Source organism: Falco naumanni, chromosome Z, assembly GCF_017639655.2.
Source record: "Falco naumanni isolate bFalNau1 chromosome Z, bFalNau1.pat, whole genome shotgun sequence".
NCBI lineage: Eukaryota > Metazoa > Chordata > Aves > Falconiformes > Falconidae > Falco > Falco naumanni.
The window spans coordinates 59,303,310-59,325,191 of record NC_054080.1 but is presented as its reverse complement, the minus strand read 5'-3'; the positions used below and the strand labels follow the sequence as shown (position 1 = coordinate 59,325,191).

At 39.0% G+C, this 21,882-nt stretch overlaps 1 protein-coding gene across 2 annotated transcripts in view; it reads left to right on the top strand.

Moving 5' to 3' along the window:
* CERT1 (ceramide transporter 1) overlaps positions 1-21,882 on the top strand; it is an 80,826-nt gene that overhangs the window by 38,930 nt on the left and 20,014 nt on the right. For both annotated transcript variants that reach the window (XM_040579447.1, XM_040579446.1), the window contains exons 4-7: positions 10,301-10,408; positions 11,165-11,303; positions 12,320-12,403; positions 19,386-19,543. In XM_040579447.1, the coding sequence (XP_040435381.1) occupies positions 10,301-10,408; positions 11,165-11,303; positions 12,320-12,403; positions 19,386-19,543 (489 nt within the window). The remainder of the gene's footprint in view (positions 1-10,300; positions 10,409-11,164; positions 11,304-12,319; positions 12,404-19,385; positions 19,544-21,882) is intronic.

Here is a 21,882-nt window from a genome sequence, read left to right as displayed (position 1 = left end):
GTGAGTACCTACTTCATGTGTACTCCTACAGGAAGAAATCCTGCCTGTTCATCTGGCTGATATATAAACCTCCTTTTCCTGATAAGCTGTATAGTTTGACAGCTGCAGACTGTCAATGGCAGAGCTTTGAATGTGAAAAGTTGTCTCCTACTTGGACTCCTTCTTGAAGTCTCCTACTTGGTACTTGACAAGTGCCCAGTTTCTATGTCATGTATTTAAACATTCTTTTTTTTTAAAGCTAAATCATCTTGAGCCTAACTACTTCATGGTAGATGAAATTCTAAGAAATCTGTGCCTAAACATTTGTCAATTTGATGCTAATGACTTTGGACAATCTTAACTGGAAATTAACGTGGTGTTAATGAGTTCACTGTTTTGAATTGGCTGAGAGGTGTGACTTCAGAATAATTAAAGCTCTATGAAAACTTGATTCACTGTCATTCTTTCAGCAATAGATGTCAATTTTATCCTCACTTAGCAATGAGTATCAAATGTAATTATAAAGGCTAAAGGTAAAACTGCGCTGGTTTTAATTGTCTGCCAAGGAAAGGAGGTTTTATAGGCGCAGGGACTGAAGCAGAAACAGGGTAAGGGTTACTGTTGGGCTTTGACCAATAGTAACCTTTAGACGCGTCTCTTTCCTTTTTGCTACTACCCTCTAGTGGTCACACAGGATATTGACTTGGGGAGGTTAAACACATGAACTTGTATGGTAACTTTTCAAATGCTTGTACTTAAGTAAACTAGCACAGAAGTAATATGGCGTGTATGGAAAACTAATCTGCCCAGTACCTGGCCTATCAGAATGCAGTGTATTATATCTTGTAATGGGAGGACGTATTGTCATGCTTCAAGTTGATCATTCAACAAGCTTGTAGAAATCATCCGAGTTTCTATCCTTTTGGATATCCAAACGTGCTTTTTATATGAAACCTAATCATACAGAGCTTTTAGCATAATCTAAACTTGCTTCTAAAGTTTTTTGAGGTGGGAACTGCACTTTATGCATATTGTTGCCTTTCTGTATCTGGGACTAGGTCTTACATCTACACATCTGAAGTGCTAAGAAAATTTATCACTTTAACATCAATAACTTCAGAAGAATTTTGGGTTTATCATGTCAGACCGTTCTTGACCTACAAACTAACATGAAAATAATAATCAGGTAGTGCTATTTTTTCTAAACTAATTCATGTTTTCATTTAACTTTTAAAAAATGTTGGTATATCTGTTGTGCTTCGGGTGTTTGACTTAAGATCTTGCAAATCTCTGCTTGTCATGCAGAACTTTTTTATAGTTATGTAGTTATCCTTTCAGAACTTTAGATTTAAAGTGTCAATTATAGTGTGTTAATCTTCTGTAAAAAAAAAAAACAACAAATTGCCTTTGAACAGAATTATTGCCTAGTTAGTTTGAGCTTAAGATGCAGAATCTTTATGTTGTCAAGTGGATGTATGGTTGGGATTGGGCATAAAGCTTCTACTGATGGCAGAATTCCATATGTGTAAAAAGCTTTTAAACCAGACTGGGCTTCATTTATAACCAAACATTTTTTGACACAAGTAGGAGGACTGTTTTTATAAAACTTAAACCCTAGACAGCTTCAGGAATCTGAAGCTATATCAGGAACATGACAAAAAAATGCATGTCCTGGAGAGTCTCTTGATTTGTATAACCTTTTTTATTCAACTACCTGCAGTGTGCTTCCCTTGTTTTTGAGGATAGTGGGTGTTGAGAGCTGATAAAAAGGGCTACAGCAAGAAGGAAATAAGAATAGGGACTAAGCTTTGAAAGTCAAGAAAAATGTGTTAATTTGATAGGGTGTGAGATGCAAAACAAGGACTGTTTAGAAAGTAAACTACTCTTTCCTTGCCTTTTCCCAAATCACTGTTCTGAGATTGCAGTTTAAACTGAATGTGTTCTCGTGATTTTCCGGTCATTTTTTAAAATCCTCTGTCAAACAAATGAACTTTTCAGTCCTTGACAATTTAAACTTTCTTCATCCTCCAGTACTTGCTACTGGTGCATACTCGGGTATGCCAAGCATTCTGATGGCTGAATGAATGTCCGAGGGTTGAAGGAAGCAGGGGGAGGGGGGGAAATCTGTTACTGTGTATGTAGCAATAACAAGAAACTGTTAACTGTGCTAGGTAAACAAGAGATTTAGTGGTCTTTGTGTTTTTTTCAGAAGTATTTGCTTTGATTGTTTTACTGCTTATTGGTAAGCCTGCTGATGGATATGTTCTATGTTGCTGTAAAAGTCTTTGTAGTCCATCTCTTCCTGTGTTTTGAATTGCAGGGGTTCTTGATATAAAAATGTTTCTTCTGAATAAGCGAAGTGAAATCTTCTGAATTCTGAATCTTCTGAGCCAAAACTGGCTCAGACTTGCAACAAATAACTTTCTGCAAAGGTGAAAAAAGCCCTGCTGTTCAACTGTGATGTCTCATTTGAAATCGAGTTATGGTCTTTAGCCCAAGATTCTTCAGTCTAACACTGACTGTGGATGTGTTTTTCCACTTCTGTGCAGAGGTGATATTAATGTAGTACTTCACAACTTCACATAGGTTAAACACACACACCCCCCAAGTGAAGTAAGGGGTAAACATTCCTTACTGCTGCTTTGAAGGATAAGAAAGATAGTACCTGAATGTCTGTTAACTGTGAACACAGTGTGTAGTTTAGTCCTTGAGACTGTTGGTAGGTACGAGCTTACAGGCTCTGGCTGTGTGCTCCGTGCAGCTCTCCCTCTGCCCAGCTGTTGCTCTGTGGATGAGTGCTCAGAGGCAGCTTCCCGGGCTCCTACCACCTCCCGGCTCTTCTGCCTGCTAGTGTTTTGTGCATTGTCCCTGGCAATTTAATTTTTTGTTATTGATTTTAATAATTAATATAAATACATAGTTTATATGATTGTTACCATTTTAGTCATATTAATATTTGTATTGGATAAAATTGTTTTATACATAGCAATTATGTAGCAATATTTAGTGTAACCATTAAATACAATTTAACTACTATGTAATGTTATATAACTGTTAAAAACAGTGATATGGCAGGTGCTTTCAGTTAGGATCAGAACTGTTCTTTTGAAAGGCACAGTTGTGCAAGGTTTGTCCTTAAACCAAGATCAAGCAATATGTATTTGAAGGAACTAAGTCTTTAAACTATGACTATTCCCTCTAGCTTTCAAAGTACTAAAGCAAGTAAGAACACTTAATTCATTGCATTGGAAGGTGAGGCTAGAACATCAGTGCTTTTCCTGACAGTGTCTAATAGCACAGTGGAGACTTCTAGTTTTTGTGCAGCTCTAGAGATCTTACTTGTCCCTCTCCTGACAGCCCAAGTTCATAGGAGGGAAAAAGGGAGCCCTCTCCTAGTCTTGCTGTACAGTACAAGCTGCTTTAGTTTTACTAAGTCAGTATACAGCAGAATGCAGTTATTGTCAGCTTGGGGTTTGGTGCTTTTGCTCAGGGAGCAGTTTTAGTCTGTAAAAATCACACTTTGATATAGTGGTTCCCAAGCCTCAGAAGTAGGATGGTAAAGGCATTCTGTTGCTCACCTCTGTGGGCTCTTGGCCCATGCTCAGTGTCCTGGCTGTTCTTCGTTCAGCTTTTGTGGAATCTCAGCATTTAAAGATACTGAATAGTTTTCCTGTGTTCATTAACAGTTAAGAGAATTAATAGAATAACAGTATACATCCATGTAATTAAACATGGGTGTGTAGTATGTGCATAAAGATTATCAAAGTCCAGTCATTTACCTTTGGCTGCCCCTTTGTCAACTTGCATTCTCTCTGCAATAATTTGTATTGATACCACAGCCCTTCCTTCTTCTTCAGAATGCAGTATGTGGTTTCAGGGCTTATAAGCTTGTGTGCTGCTCTGGCTCATGCAGCTGTTGGAGGCTTTATTGTCTGCAGGCAACACACAATGACTTAGCAAAAGTATATGGAGTTTGAGAAGTAAAGACAAGAGGTGATTCAACAAGTGAATATAGCAGTTACCATAGTCTTGGGGCTATATTGCTATAGTTTCTATTTTTTCAGTTGTCAAATACTTATTTTTCAGTTCAGAATGCCTGGTGTTTTCCTCCTGTGTGTGGTGTTTATTTAATATGGAATTGCACCATCTATCGCTGTTGAAGGAAAAACATCTCTACATATCTTTACCTGGTTCTGCAGTTGCAAAGATCATGTTAGAAAGCAAAAAAGCTTGTAAGTAGTCTCCTGCACTGTGCTTGGGAGGGCTGTAGGTAGGGAAATCATCACCCAGCTGCAGTGACCTGAGTTGTGAAATTCTCATCTCTGCCTTCCTGCTAATAACTACATTGGTTTTGAAACCTTAAATTTGCATTGTCAGTGGCTGTGAAACAATTGAAAAGTCAAACCTGCAGACACATGTTAACTGTATCTTTAACTTCAGTCCTCAGAAGTGCATCCTGAACTGCTCTACCTGTAGTGTCTGTCTGCAGCCATCCCTAGGTAGCCTTTCCATGGCTTGTCCTAGCAGTAACCCTTCTTTCTTCAATATATGTTGAAGTATGTGTAGCAAGTCTAAAAATAGCCCTTGGGACATATATGTTTTACAGAACTTGTCTGCTTAGTCTCCACAGAGTCTTTCGTAGGACCTTATAGGTCTTTCCATTTTGCATTTTTACTTTTTTCTACGTTCTTGTTTTTCGTAAGATACTGTGGTTTGATCTCTTGGATGTTTTAGTAGGATTTTTCACAGGTAACTGCAGAGAACATGATTAGAGTCACTGTATCCTAATGTCTGTTTCATCACCACCTAGGGTGAGCCGTATGCCTTAAGAGGGAGGAGCTGCCTGCTGCTTGTGTTATGTAAAAATAATAAATAATTTATAATGCTAACTGAAAATATCTGCCTTGGTGGACTAACATACACTGAAGTGCTTGACAGGCACTGATCTGAAACATAATCAATGGTCATTCCTTGAAGACATGGGAGAATAGTTTGCTTTATTTGATTTTTCTTTTTAAGAGGGAGCTTTCCTGTTGAGTGTGCTTTACTCAAGAGTATTATTGACCTACTTTAGCAGATCAGTGTGAGCCATAATGGAGTTCTGCAATATGATTCTGCAAATACTTAGCTGTTTTACTGAAAGCGACTGAAATACTGCCTTATTGGTGATAGCAGCAGCTGCTCCAGTAAAGAATCACATGAAGCTTTGGATCATGTGGCTCTTTCATCTGTCATAACGAAAGGATTAATGGATTTTGCGCACCACCTTAGAAAGCTGAAGGTGTTGCAATGTACTAACAAATGCTGGGTTTAGTATAGCTTTGAAGCTACGATGTATGCATGGAATTTAAAAGAACTGAATCTATATACTGAGCGTGGTAATTTAGCGCTAGTGCTTGGTAGTATGAATTGATACAACTTCTGCAAGTTACTTTGTTTTCAAGTGGAGACTGTTAGCATCTATCACAGACTTTTACCTGCTTTTCTGAATTTTATCTTGGGAAATCAAAAATCGTGTAAACAGAAGAAGCTTGTGTCAACACTCCTCAATGTAATTGAGTATTTCTGCAGTGAATAGTTAATGATGATCTGCTTTGCAAGATATAAATGCGGCAGTGACCTGCTCTCGTTTAGATGTTGCGGTAGTAGAATGGTGGGGCTTTGCATGATGCATGCTTTCATTGTTTGTGTTAAGCTGCTTGCATGTGTCTGCTGTGAGCTGGATGGCTTGTCTCTGTAGCAGTTGTAACGGAATACTTGTTTTCTGTTTCTTCTGACAAATAAGTATTCTTGATGTTATTTTCACTTTTTCTCCTTGGCTATTAAAACACAATTGTCTAAGACAGTTTTGTGAACATGGTCTGTAAATGCACATGTTTTGGATTCATTTTGTCTGCTGTTCCATCTGCTGAATTTGCTCCTTGGTTGCAAACAGTTAAAACTGCCAAAATGCTTTTTATGTAGCACCCTTCTATTGGTTGGGTTTGCAGGCTGATAGCTGTATACAGCTGATATCCATATATGGCTGTCTTGTATACAATTCTGAAGCATAGGTAAACTGTTTAGTAGAATTATTAATCACAAGCATAAATGACAGTCAAAGGTACCTTAAAAAATACAAGCTTACATAATGATATGGAAAGAAGTGGGGGTGTTTTTTCACCCTCAGCTTTTATTTTATGAACTAAATTAACTGAGCATTGACTGTAGGAGTAATGTTGGAAGAAAATTATTTAAATCAAATGTAAAATATAAGTCACCAGATTTTCTGCTTCTAAGATTGCATCTATTCTTGTAAGTTTAAGTAGTACTATTAAGATGTGACCGATTAAAACTTCAGGTAGAGAAATGTGCAAGTTTTACTTTGTAAGTTGAAATGCAGGTTCTTACTTAAAGGAGAAAGCAATCACAAGACATTTGCTGTCCTTAGTTAAAATGCTCTGACCTCAATGCAATGGCTATTTTGGCTCATTTTAAAATAAATTGGTTCATTAAGTCATATCCTGTTAAAATGAAATTTACCTTTCCTAGTGTGTAAAACTTACTGAGAAAATTGAATGAGTTCCCACTGTCAAACTGTAGTAAAAGCACATTCAGTCATCTTAATATTTGTAGCATATGATTTAATAAATACTGAGGTTACTAGTAGAATAGTGAAGCTTGTTTAGATTTGCATTTAGAGGAAATCTTTAAAGAAATGTTTCATGCCTCAAGGTGTTGTGTGACTTAAAATGCTCTTCTGAGGTCTATGTTTATCAAACACTTCTGAAACAAAATAATTGTATGCCCAAAACTCTCATTTTTAAGAAAATCCTTTTGTTCCCTTAGCCACTTTGATTTTAATTGTCAAGCCTTTGGAGGACTTAAAGGCCATTAAAAAAAGCCAAAAGCCCTTACTGCAATATTTGAAAAAAACCTAAAGCTTCACTATTTGGCTTCTGTTATGCTTAAAACTACAACCCAGTGAATTGAAGTTATAATCTTTGCACTGAATTGCATTGCAATTCAAAATGTGATCCAATATCCCAAATACATTACCAAAGGCAGGTACCAAAGCATAACACTTGAAATAGTCTGAAAAAGCACGATGTATCCAATGTGAGTGTTTTTAAGTAAAAGTCTATTCCAATAGATATTTTAAAGCCATACTTTAAAACACATATCAGGAATAATTCTTAAATAGAACTATTACCATTTTGATTGCTACACTTGTGTAGCTATTTTTCTAGGACTCTTGCTCAGTATAAAATAGTTTAAATGCATGGTTTATACCAGAAATTACTAAATTATTAATACATCCTTATAGTAAGGCTTCATAAGAAAACTTTTCATTTCAGTCTAAGCTGTCAGTAAACATAAACTTCTATTTCTGCTAGTTCAGATATGTTGCAGTATTTCTGATTTTTTGTGAAGTGAAATTAAGATGTGCCTCATTAAATCTTTTGAATTTCAAGTACCTGTTTTAAAGAAAAAAAATCAAGTTCATGACCAATTAGCCACCTTCTATCTAGACTTGTAAGTACAGTTAGAAAAAGGTACTCAGTTTCTTGGTCATTCATTTTTCAGCTCCACTTCTACTTTTGATACTCATTCTATTTCTCTTCTGTTTCCCCAGTGGTTTCTTGTCTTGTACCTCAGTCTTTAAATGGGCCAGATAAAAATTGACTCTTGGCTCCTTCTTGCTTGGTTTTGTGGGATAGTATCATTCAGTCTTGTTCATTGAGGAATTTTGTTGAGAATTCAGGGACTTGTATTTTTCTTTTGGGTTATGCCTTCACTTCCCCAAACTTGTGCTTCTCTGCCACTGCTCCTTTCTAACCCAAACATACATACTTTGTCCCACACATTGCAGTACTGTCCAAATCCTCCAGTTTTAACCCACGCATCAAACAACTTTTTGTCCTTTCTCCCTGTTTTTGATACTCCTTATATTCATTTGCATCTTGCATGGTTAATGGTTAGATTTCATGATTGATTTTAAAGGTCTTTTTCAACCTAAATGATTCTGTGATCAGCCAGCATGCGTTTATGAAAGGCAGGTCCTGCTTGATGAACCTGATCTCTATGACAAGATGACCGGCATAGTGGATAAGGGAAAGGCTGTGGATGTTGTCTACTTGGACCTTAGTAAAGCCTTTGACACCATCTCCCACAGCATTCTCCTGGGGAAACTGGCTGCTCATGGTGTGGACAGGTGTGCTCTATGCTGGGTTAAAAGCTGGCTGGACAGCTGAGCCCGGAGAGTCACAGTAAATGGAGTTACATCCAGCTGGTGACCTGTCACAGGTGGTGTTCCCCAGGGCTCAGTGCTGGGGCCAGTCCTGTTTAATATGTTTATTGATGATCAATGATCTGGATGAAGGGATCAAGTGCACCCTCAGCAACTTTGCAGGTGACACCAAGCTGGGCAGGAGTGTTGATCTGCGGGAGGGCAGGAGGCTCTGCAGAGGGATCTGGACATGCCGGACCGGTGGGCCGAGGCCAGCTGGATGAGGTTCAAGAAGGCTCCGTGCCGGGTCCTGCAGCTGGGTCACAGCAGCCCCACACAGCGCTACAGGCTGGGGCAGAGCGGCTGGAAAGGGCCTGGTGGGAAAGGGCCTGGGGGTGCTGGTCGGCAGCCGGCTGGGCATGAGCCAGCAGGGTGCCCAGGTGGCCAAGGAGGCCAGCAGCACCCTGGCTGGTGTCAGAAGCAGTGTGGCCAGCAGGGCAAGGGAAGGGACTGTCCCCCTGCACTGGGCACTGGTGAGGCTGCACCTCGAACCCTGTGTTCAGGTTTGGGCCCCTCACTGCAGGAGGGACGTAGAGGGGCTGCAGCGTGTCCAGGGAAGGGCAAGGGGCTGGGGAAGGGGCTGGAGCACAAGTCTTGTGAGGAGCAGTTGGGGGAACTGGGGTTGTTCAGCCTGGAGAGGAAGAGGCTCAGGGGGGACCTTACTGCTGTCTAAAACCACCTGAAGGGAGGCTGTAGGCAGGTGGGGGTGGGTCTCTTCTCCCAGATGAGTGACAGGATGAGAGGAAACATCCTCAAGTTACTCCAGGGGAGGTTTAGATTGGGTATTAGGAAAACTTTCTTTACTGAGAGGGTTGTCAAGCATTGGAAGAGGCTATGCAGGGGGGTGGTGGAATCACCATCCCTGGAGGCCTTAAAACAACTGCGTAGATGTGGTGCTTTGGGATGTGGTTTAGTGATAGCCTTGGTAGTGCTGGTATAACGGTTGTACTTGATGATCTCAAATGTTTATTCCAACTTAAATGATTCTATGATTCTGTCAGCACGCTCCTGCCTTCCCAAGTCAATGCAATTTCAATTTTTCCATAAAAAGTACAATAGCTAGAATTTGCTTCTTCTTTTGTATCATTTGTTTCATCCCCTTTTCCCTGCCCCGTCTGAATTTCTGTGCTACTGCAGAATTTCATATTTTTGGTAAAAGTCTTTTACAGTGTTGTCACTGTCTGCTTGAATCAGACATACCTATTAACAGTATTTTAATTGTTGCTCTGAACCATCTGTTTTTCTTACATTTTCTTTCAGTGTTTTTCTTCTCCTCTGCCATACATAGGCCATTTATGTTAACCTTTAGGGAAGTATTTTTCTTGCAGTTCCTTAGTATCTGATTCTGATTTGTGAGGAAATTTGTCAAACTTTGTATTTTAAGGTCTTTTAAATGTTATTTTAATAGACATGGGTTTTTTTTTTTCATTATTTAGTTACTATTGATTGTTTTCTCCCTCTTGATTTTAGTATCTCATCTTGCTTTATGTAGAATTCTTTCAATTGTAAAAAGTAATTGCAGTCTAGTATAATGAATTTGGCTACAAAAGCCTGGAAAAAGGAAAAGAAGAACTTGGCAGCAGTAATTGTCTGGTTTTCTGTGATCTCTGTTTTGCTGCTTTTAAAAATAAAATGGCGCCATATGAACCAGTGGAAGGATTGACTGAGACTGATTGTCTTCAAACTGAACCATGTTAATCCCTGATTAATTGTGGAGTACTGTAGGTTTTTGAATGCTGTGTGAAAATTGATTGTTAGGGATTACATAAAGCAAGATAATGGAATATTGTCCTTTTCTTGAACCCTTAAATATGTATTTCCTTTTTATTTTGCAGGCATATAATCAGTTGTAGATAATTAATCTTTTACAGATCACTACAATAACAGAAAAGTAGATTCATAGTAACTTTACTGATGCTGTATCAACATCTTGAATATGCAGGTGCAATTTGAGTTAAGCCCCTGCTGCTTCCTGACATGAGTTTTGCTTTCATAATTTCTTTTTTATTAAAAGCCTCAGCACTCTAGTTTTGTGCATGGTTTGTTTTTTAGACGGAATCAGGATATGGATCAGAATCGAGTTTACGACGCCATGGCTCCATGGTGTCTCTTGTTTCTGGAGCAAGTGGATACTCTGCAACATCCACCTCTTCGTTCAAGGTTAGTGGATAAAGTTTTCTTAGTATTGGTGTGTAAATAACACATGCAACTGGAAAAAAAAGAATATATGTGAAGCCTCATTCACACAATTATGGAAAAAATACAGATTTGGTTATGTGTTAGTAATTCATCATAGAGGAAGCTCGCTTGCGCTGCTTTGCAGTTGTCCATCATAAACTTGTCATTTTCCAATGGCAAGAAAATCAAAACCTGTAGGAGCATTTATTAACTGTTCCTCACTTACTCCTCAGAATAGCAGGCCTCTAAATGAATGCTGATTCTGTGACTTAAATATGATTAACCTGATAGACAGATGACGGATTTCCTTGTCTCGTGTGTATGTTTAACACATGAACTTGAGCGGGCTGTACTTCTGGGAGAGTAGAAGAGAATCAACAAAAGAAAGGCGAGTAAAGACAGGAATAAAGATCCTGAACTAGAGCTGACTGTTTTCAGGTCAATAGGCATAAAGTTGGGAGCATGTAAGATCGCATTTTATAAGCTGATATTGAATGCTGTGAAGTAGCAGTCAAGGAAAAATTGACACTAGTGGACAAAATGAGTAAGGAACACTTCATATACAGTTTCTTGCACTCTTCTAATATTAACAGCATTTCATAGCTGCTGCTAAGATGTCCATAGTGGTGTTGAGTTTGTTCTTCATAGCTGCAGAAATCTAATGTTTTATTTATTTATACATTGAACTATTGCGGAGTATCTAGAAGCATTTTAGGCTTTTTTCTCTTGTATTTTCAGAAGGGCCATAGCTTGCGTGAGAAGCTTGCAGAAATGGAAACCTTCAGAGATATCTTGTGTAGACAAGTTGATACTTTACAGAAATACTTCGATGCCTGTGCAGATGCAGTTTCCAAAGATGAACTCCAGAGGGATAAAGGTAAAATTGTAACTGAAAACTCTTACCTCTGTAACATTCAGCTTTTTACACAGTAATAGCCCTTGAAATAGTTACTATAGCATCTGATGCCATGTAAATAAAATATGTATCTTAAATGTATGTTTTATTATAGGGATCAATCATAGCTATTTCTGCATAGTGTTAATGACTTCCACTTCAGAAGCTGGCCACCTGTAAAAATCTGCTTAAGTTTATATTAATCTGTAGCTGTCAGCTGTACAAAAGAAATGCTCTTTTAAGCATTTGATATTATAGAACAATAGTTTAACCTTATAAGATTAATTCAAGTTCATTGCTGTGTCTCTTACCTTTTCTTTTGAAAAAAAAAACCAAAACAAAACAAAAAACAAATAATAGGATATTTGGTCTGATATGAACAGTACATTCTTTAAAAAGACAAAGGTGCTGCTATAATGAATGCTCCTTAGATGTATTGGCTGGAAGTAGAGCACTGAATGCACATCTGAGGCCCTAATAGACTCACATGTGGATGTCTCCATATCTCTGAATTGCTCTTCCCAAAGCACAGCTTTTTATGGTATCCATACACACGCCTGAGGCATTTATATTCATTTCTGGGTTTGTTCTGTTCAAGTTACCTGAAAGTTTTGCTAGTAAGAAAGTGGTAGGTAAGTACAATTACACTTCTTGGTGAACTTTCTAGTGTAAATAATAGATAGTTGCTGAATCATGGCTCCCTTGTTATCCAGATGTAACACCAAAATACTGTTGATTTATCATAGAGTATTTACCATATAATCAAGTGCTAAACTTCAACATTGAGCAAATGTTAGTATCCTAATGCTTTCTGACACTAATGCTGATAGAAGTCTTGGGCCAAAAAAAAAAAGGGGGAGGGGGCAGGGTGTTTGTGACTTATAGGAAAAAAATCCTTAAATGTCATTTAGCCATGAAGGTGCTCTTAATTCTTTCTTGCACACTAAAGAATTGGAAAAGCTTTCTCACTCCCATAACACACTCTTTCTCAAATTTAGTGGTAGAAGACGATGAAGATGATTTCCCTACAGTGCGTTCCGATGGGGATTTTGTACATAATAGCAACAGCAGTAAGGAAAAGTGTAAGTGTCTTCCAACTTTTTCACTGAACATTCATATGAATGGTGTGATAAGCCTGGCAGAACATGGATATTTGTATTCTTTTCTCAGCAGAAAATGGCAAGAGTAGTTATTTAAATGTCTGTGACAGGAAGTTCTTACTCACGTTATCATTCATTAGCTGCTTTTCATGGTTCTAAGCCATTCTTAATTCACACAAATATTAATGCAAGCATGTCAAGCTGGAATTTCCTGTTCTGTGTCCAAAGCAATTTTCACTACAAAATTCTGTTGAAACAGATGTCATTCAGGTGTGGGAACTGAGATTTGGAACAGGTAATTGCAGTTTTTCTTGCAAGTGTTACCTGCTTTAGGTGTGTACTCGAGCACAATGCTTTTCTAGTTAGGTATGTCCTGGTATGGTTTTCCCAGGTTCTATGACTACATAATGGTTAAAGTCAAGGGTTACTGATTCTCACTCATCATAGTTCTAGCAATTTTTTGCTGTATTTTCCATTGTTATGATGAACACTTCCGATATTATGATTTTTAATCTTAAATGATCCATGTAGTAAATATGAAGAACTCGTGCAAGTCTTGTTGTTCTAGAAATCTAATACTTCTGGCCTGGCAGAAGTTGTCTCTGTACATTTTTACATTCTTTTTAATCAGGAAACAACAGAAAGGCTGAAATATTTTAGCGTTTACATTCTCTATTTACACTTCTGTTAGTCCTAAGGTATTTCTTAAACTTAGATTCACAAAATTTTCAAGTTGCACTGCCTCTAGTTTCAAATTTCATGTAATCTCCCAAAGACTAGTCAAAAGTGTTTTTTAAATGTAAAAACTTTAATCGAGAACCTAGAAAATATATGGACAAAATAAGCCTTTTCTATGTCTTCAGTTTTCTTTTTGGCTGTTGCCCCCATGTGTTAAAGCTTACTTGTGTTTAAGTGCTCTTTCTAGAGCATAGCCAAAACTGTTATGAGGAAGGGGAATGGAAGGAGCTTTCAGGATACTTTGAGTTCATCGTATGATTAGATAATTTTTTTCAATTATATGAAGGGCTTGCTGTACTGGGAATTAATCATAACAGTGATTTCAGAGGTTAAATAGCATGTAAAAGAGGTTTTGCGTAAGGCTTTCATGCCTCTTATCACCAGAGTTAAACAAGCTTATAATGCCTACCTGTAAGCAAATGCACAATTCCACTAACCTCCACTAACCCTATTGTGTATATAAATGTACATTTTTTTGTGGACATTTGTTTGTCAGAACAAATTTCAGAAAAGTCTTCTCTAAAAAAAATGTTAAGCGTTTAATTTCACTGTGTGATTCATTTTGAAGGAGATGTCTTTGTCAAACTTAATTTTTGTGGATCATGTAGGAGTTTCAGCTTAATTTACCTTTAGAACATCTCTTCATATCTATCTACGTTCTTCTAGTGTATCTGCTATATATACACATGATATGGGGAATGTCATTAGGAAAGTCTGTATTTTTAGTACATCTGGTTATCTCAGAATATTTAAATGTGAAGTAGTTGACTCCCTTTTTTTATCACCTGTTTAATAGGAATTTGAAGTGATACACATTTGTCTTGTGAAAAGTTCTGTATCAAGTCTTTAGGGACTTAGATGCTAAGAATGGGTACCTGTATATAAACTCACTCACTGCAGAACATTTCTGCAACCCCTTGTGTTTTACAGAACTAATCCAGTTACGATTCCTGATTCCATTAAATTTATTTTCCATCAATTATTTCTTTGAAAAGCTTTATCTCCATTTGAGTTTTTCTGTGGCTCATTTTGATTTCTGAGAGCTAAATCCATTAAATATTTAGTAGCAGAGTGCTGCAGAGCTTGATTACAAATGAAAAATTAGAGTCTGCCCTAAAGGAGAATCATAAGTGGAAAGTGGCGCAGTGGGGGAAGTAGATGTCTTGGGTTGAGGCAGCCATGCCCATGTATTGGGCAGTGAACTACTTGGTTTAACTTTATCTTCCCCCTTTTCTAAAGCTTAGTCTCAGATCAGCTGTTAAGATTCTTTGGTTTCTCAAATTTCAGGTTCACTTTTTGAAGTCTTTATTCAGTCCTGGAAGGACTGGAACAATCTTCTTAACCGTAGCTGAGAAGTGTTTTCCTGTTTTTCTGGGGTTGCTCATCAGTCATTGTTGCACGAAGTGAGAAGCATGGGTTCAACCTCTTAGTCAGCCTACTATGATACGAAACAGTGTTTGAGCCCACTGTTCAAACTACTAGTGCACCAATCCAATGCCCGAAGCATTATTTAAGGCTGACTTAGGGAACTATGTTCACATTGTCTTTTGACATCTGTTCCTCTGCACCTCCCCTGGGTGGGAGGAGAAAGTTAACATGACTATGGAGATTTGTGTACAACTCTGAAGAAGTAGTTCTGGATAGGGAGGGGTTTTCTTTTCTTTGTTCTCTAGGATATTTGAGTGAAGACCTAGGAAGAATACTGTGAAGATGTTCAGATTTATTGGTCAGTTTCCAGTTAAAATCTGGTAAATGAAACAAGTTGCATGTACAAAACACCAAGGGAGAGATTGGCTGAGCAATATTTACCCATTGGGAATCTTAGATTCTAATGATTTGAAGAATCAGTTCGTAATATGCAGGCGAGCAGAGGTTATCTTTATTCGGCAGCGCTGGGTGCATGGGGGATCACTCCACCAAAGTCATGTACACCAAGGGGACTTTTCAGTCCCCCATTTATACAAGCAACTCATATCTATTCATTAGTTTTCCAAGAAATTGTTTACATATTCATTACAATTCTGAGAATTCATTTCCATATCTCATGCCTGCGCAATGTCCTTGAGGAGTTGTCTCTACGCAGACTCTATTCCTTAGCGGCCATGTTTAAAGTTTTCATCTTTGCCATGTTGCATGTACAACAAGAATCTAAGACAAAATATCCCTTCTAAAGACAACCAACCCAAGGACTTAGCAGTCTGTACATCCGTCACGTGGCAGTAAGGGTCCTTAGACATTTCCCGACTTTTAACTAAACATAGGTGTGTCATCCTTTAGATAAGTGGTACAGCATTCACTATTCACTAAGAGCATATAATCATGGCCAGGAGGTGTTCCCATTCATGTGCTTAGGAAAATGAGTGTATTTGATTTAAAGTTATGTAAGAATAGGAAGAGCAGGTGAAACCTACTTAAGGGAACCTCTTTGAAGATGGAAGGTGGCTTTGTGCTGGAACTATAAAGATGGAAGTGCTGCACAAGCTTAAGGAGAGAAATTCAATGTAAACCACAGTGGGTTTTTATGTTGGATTTTTGTGCTTTGAATGGAGGAAGAATATTCATCAATGTGTTGCTGAAATAATGGTGTTGTTCTTAGAGGAAGACTAAGCATAATTGATCCTACTGCTGTCCACAGAAGATAAGCAACAGTATGTATTTGATGCCAAAACGGCACAGAGTAACTGCTCAGACTAATTTTGTCTTTAAGCAGCAAAGGTGTTTATTTCATGCAACGTTGAGGAGCTAGCTGATTCGCACTGGACAAATTAGCTCACAAGTTTTCAGTGGAAAGTTAGGTATTTTGTACAGTTTTCATGAGAGGTTGCACAACATCTTTACATATGTACTCATGTGATTTTGACACCTAAACATTCCATTCACAATAGGTGGGATCTAGGTGGAGTAGACCTTTCAATTTTCTTTGTTCATCAATTTTCTGACTTGATGGTCTCCTTATCTCTTTGAGGTGCCCACCTTATCTTTTCTAATTATTCAGAGTACATTCCTTTCTAAAGGGCATTGTACCAAACTCATCCTGACTAATCTTTTAAGACCTTGTTCTGTTTCATATTAATAAATGGTCATGCACTCGAATGTTTTTTCACTTTAGTGACATAAGATGTTAAGGTGGCATAAAATGGGAAAGATAAAGGAACTTCTTTCTACCTACTGTCTTTAAAATAACTTGCTGTTTTACTGGAAAACAGATTTGATCAAACACATGGTGCTTGTAACATCTGTGGAAGTGTGATGTTATAAACGATAACAATTAAAACAATTTTATTTTGGGTTCAATCAATTTAGGTTGAGAAACTAAGCAAAAACAGCGCTGGGTGCGCGGAGAACTCAATTAGTTCCACCACACACACACCTGAGTCCTAAAAGCAGCGCCTTTTATGCCTGGATCTTGACCAAATCCCTTCTTGCCAGATGTTCGTCCCGCTCTTTCCCCATTGGGCCGTTAGGGTACGCCTTCTCCTCTTATTGGCTCTCCTTTAGCGCGCTTTTTCAAATCTCAAGGTCTTTTGTCTCCTTCGCGGGCCTTCTGGCCTTCTCTGGTGTGGTGTGGTTTTGCTTACCTTATCTCCTTTGGCGGGCTTTTCCAGGCAGCGATTGCCTCAGGGGAAAGGGAAGCCATCACGTCGTCTTAAAGGAGAGAACCACGTGTGCCCACTCACCACAACTGCGATACAGGTCCCAGATTTACACAGGGTACAACAATTATACTTATCACAGTACATTTTATTTTTGACATGAATCATGACTGCGTTTATCACAGTTACAAACAATGTTAGGAACAAGAAGGGAAAACTGACCTATCTTAACAGACATAAAGGTGTAGAAGAGCAGGACAAAAGAGCTATTGAAGGCTAAAGCATGGTATGAAGAATCCTTTACATGAAAGGCAAGAGAAGAAAAATCAGAAATAAAGTAAAATGCTTAGAGGACAGGATAACTAAAAAGGAACCATTTGGAAGGTGTTGAAATTGAAGTTAGAAGCAGGAAAAAAATCATCCTGCTGCTTTTTTTCACTTGGCTACATGTAGTTTGATCAGCAAGCTAGTAATGGTAAGAACACTTTCCTATCGGCCTTTACCTTGAACCATATAGATCTTCTGATGCCAGATTTCATTTGGAAAAACTAAATCTGTAGCCAACAGGAAAAAAGCATAAAAAAGGAATAGGAAAGATGTTTGCGCTCTCTAAATAAGAGAATCTCCTGACAAATACTTCTAATGTGCTGAAGCTCAGCTGTTACTGAGGTGAGGCTCGAGATCATCTTTTGACATCTTCCAGGAAGACAAAAGTCACCTGTCATTAGGATTGAATTAAGATACTCCCATCATAAGGAATCTCTTGATTGACCATCTCTTCAAAGAAACAGGTTTTGCATCTTCCTGCAACAAGGTCAGTTTTGCCCAGTATTACAATGGCTGAAAGAAACTATGGACACTGTCTTTAAAACTGCAAGCTCTGCATGTATCAGTGCTACTTTGAGACTAGCCATTAAAGAATGACTTTGAATATATGATGACTGAAACCGTATGGAAGTATTAACGAGCTATAGCTGAGACCTAAAGGTATCTAGGAAAAAAGCTGGTACTCTTCCAGGAAATGAGCTGTGTTGCTGCTTCTGCCTTACAATCTTCCACAGAGATTTCTGGAATGATTTTATAGTGTTGCAGCCAGTAGTAGTTTCTTCAGCATGTCTAGCGTGTTGCATAATTATGAGAAAAAAATCACATCTGTAAGCACTGTAGCTGTGCTGATAAGCCTGCATATGAGCGTGGTCTACACCAACAGGACACATTATTAATATAAACTGTGTTTTTCAGTCATGAAGTGCTATGGGAAGCTCTTGTGGAATTTTCATCATTCTCGGGGAATCTGCTGTATTGCCTCCTTGCCAGCTTATACCACTTTCAGCGTTGGCCTCCCGCATGTTCCCTCTGCAGCTGTTAGGGGGAGGGGGAGCTGCTTTATCATTATTCTTTCTGAAACAGATTTTTTTTTTTCTCCAGCCTCCATCATTTTTACCTTTTAGGGAGTATTCTTGATTAACATGAAACAAATAAGCTGTATTCTACTGTAGCATGTATGCTTATTTGAGGTATTTGTAGTGTGTAGCCTGTAATCATCTCTCTGAAAAAGTTTGGTTCCTTCTGAAAAAAGGGTGTATAAAACCTCTAGAGACTTGAACCACTGCTTAAGACCATGTGATGATTGCTCTCTGTTCCTGAAGTGTAGATAACTGTGCTCTGTCATTGGAGAGCAGCAACTGCATTTATCCTCCCTACGAGAACTCAACTGCTTGAAAGCTCTGCTTTGCTCTTGCAGAGAGATATAGGTTAAACTTAAACAAATAATTACTTGTACTTTTTAAACTATGACAGTGATAGGTTGACGAACTGACAGACTAGGGTAAAAAAAGTGATATCCAGCTAGATGGTAAGGCATTAGCTTGCCCCATGACATAGCAGGAGTTACTTTGTGCTGGGCTCAGTCAGCTTGCACATGAGTGTTACTTCTGCTTTCTAGTATTTTTTTACATTAATGTGTAGTGTTTGATTTGTTATTATGTCAATCTGCATAGGAGTTTGACATGTAATAGGTACCCTTTTTTGTCACACATTTTAAATGAGTTCTTTAAATAACCTTAGCAACAGATGGCTTGGTTGACAGCATGAAATAGTTGTTGGAACTTCAAAACCCACAGTACTTGGGTAATTCAACATTTGATACTTTTATCTTATACCTTTTTGCTTTGAGTTTTTTAAATTTGTAACTATCTGCTTAAGGCAACCTTGACTGTTACATTCTGGGTTTGATTGCATTTTGAAATTGTTACTTTCCTAGTGCTGTATCAGATATGTTTTAAGGTTGCTCTGTGTTAATTAGGCCCCACTTCAAGCTGTCAAACTGCTATTGTTACAAAGTATTACCACTCCCTCCACCCACATGGTTTGCAGAGTGCAGAGTAATACAGCATTACAAGCAGAATTGAAATACAGTATAGCAAGATGAAGCTGAAGGGATGCGTTCCTCCTTTTGAACCTCTTTCCTTATCCTGTAGATAGCTGAAAATTATTAGGACTTTTGATTTTTATTTTTAATTAACTTTCTAGCCAGTCTGTTTTCATCAAAGAGTTGTAATATGAAGCATACATGTAAAATGCTTGTTTGACTTAAAGGCAGCTATCAGTGAATGATTCATGTTTGTTTTTAGTGTTTCCGCATGTGACACCCAAAGGAATTAATGGCATAGACTTTAAAGGAGAAGCTATAACTTTCAAGGCAACTACTGCTGGGATCCTTGCTACACTCTCTCATTGTATTGAACTCATGGTAAAACGTGAAGAAAGCTGGCAAAAAAGGTTAGATAAGGTAAGATCATTTTCCATTTACTTTTGTTGAAAAACAAAAGTTTAGCTTGACATTTCAAATCAGTTCTTGTTAAATTTTTATTCCAGGAATTGCTTTTATTTTTATGTACAGCATTTGTTAATTTTAAGTGTTTTCATTACTACTTCTAGAAAACATTAAAGCCTTGTCCTGATTGGTGATAAAGTAACGTTATTCATTATAGTCTGTCTTTTCCCAGCCCTTGTTCAGATGGTAGGTATAAAAAATACAGGCCTATAGAGAACCTGACAGTATTGCACAGTAATAAGTGTATTGCTTGCAGCCCTCTAAAAGAGACCTAATTATCCATGCTTGCAAATAATGTGCAAATCTCAGAAATAATTTAATTGTGGTAGATATTGACAATACTGAGGAGAACAAATTGTTCTAACTTCAAATGTCTTTGACATACAATTATTTACTTTCCTTTAGGAGATTAAGTCATGTTTTATACTAATTGGCTAAAACATGGTATTAGGATATCTGTTGTTCTAATGGCAACAATAGTTCATGCTGAGCCTGTTAAACGACTATAGCAACTTAAAAGGAGCAGTGTCATCTCTTGAGATGTGCTGGAGGCATGAATAGGTTGTACTTCAGGCTTTGATTTCTAGAATCGTGCCATCAATGGCTGGTGTCCTGTGCAGTCCTATAGCTGTTATTCCATTTTTCATTTAACATGACTCCATGTGGTGTGTATGTCACACTTCAAATCCTACTTCATATGTTTTAGTGGTACACAATTCAAAGAATGAATGCATTCAGACAAAATACTTCCATGTTTGAATCCTTACCCCGTCTTCTGGGTCACCTTTGTTCATATGTCAAAGGTCTAGCCCTGTCTAACTGTATTAAGACTTCTGTCAGTGCTTGTTACTGCTTCATCTAAGTCATTGGAGGAATTTACAGTAGATCTAAGGCTTGAAACTTGTTAGTAGAATTGGCGGGTAATTCAGTTTAGGCTAAAGACCTCAAGAGGTTTTTCTCTCAAACCTCCTGCTTAAAGGAAGGACGGTTTGAGATCAGGCTGGGTTGCTCAGGGCTTTCGTGAGTCAGGTTTCACATCTCCAGGGCTGGAGACTGCACAGCTTTTCTTGGCAGCCTGTTCCACTGCTCATTTATTATTCTAGTGAAAAAAATATTTTTCTTATATCCACTTGGAGTAACTCCTATTCCAGTATCTGCCTGTTGTGTTTCGTGCTTCTACTGTAGACTGCTGTGAAGATGTCTGGCTCTGTTTCTTAATGACTTCCTTGGAGGTACCAAAAGGCTACTGCTAGGTCCCCCCCTCAAAAACATTCTTGTCTCTTGGATGAGCAAACACAGTTCACTCACATTGATGAGACTTTGCTTAGTGCATGGATCATAAAATCATAGACTCACTTAGGTTGGAAAAGACCCTTGAGATCATCAAGTCCAGCTGTTAACCCAGGAATACCAAGGCCTTCACTAAACCATGTCTTGAAGTGCTACATCTACGTGGTTTTTTTAAACACCTCCAGGTATGGCAATTCCACCACCACCCTGCACAGCCTCTTCCAATGCTTGACAACCCTCTCAGTAATAATATCCAATCTAAACCTCCCCTGGAGTAACTTGAGGCTGTTTCCTCTTGTCCTATTGCTTGTTAGCTGGGAGAAGAGACCCACCCCCACCTGCCTGCAGCCTCTCAGGTAGTTGTGGAGAGCGATAAGGTCCCCACCCCGAGCCTCCTCCTCTCCAGACTAAACAACCTCAGTTCCTTCAGCTGCTCCTCGCAAGCCTTGTGCTCCAGACCCTTCCCCAGCCCCTTGCCCTTCCCTGGACACGCTGCAGCCCCTCTACGTCCCTCCTGCAGTGAGGGGCCCAAACCTGAACACAGGGTTCGAGGTGCAGCCTCACCAGTGCCCAGTGCAGGGGGACAGTCCCTTCCCTTGCCCTGCTGGCCACACTGCTTCTGACACCAGCCAGGGTGCTGCTGGCCTCCTTGGCCACCTGGGCACCCTGCTGGCTCATGCCCAGCCGGCTGCCGACCAGCACCCCCAGGCCCTTTCCCACCAGGCCCTTTCCAGCCGCTCTGCCCCAGCCTGTAGCGCTGTGTGGGGCTGGTGTGACCCAGCTGCAGGACCCGGCACGGAGCCTTCTTGAACCTCATCCAGCTGGCCTCGGCCCACCGGTCCGGCATGTCCAGACCCCTCTGCAGAGCCTCCTGCCCTCCCGCAGATCAGCGCTGCTGCCCAGCTTGGTGTCATCTGCAAACTTACTGGGGGTGCACTTGATCCCCTTGTCCAGAACGCTGAGAAAGATGTTAAACAGGACTGGCCCCAATGCTGAGCCCTGGG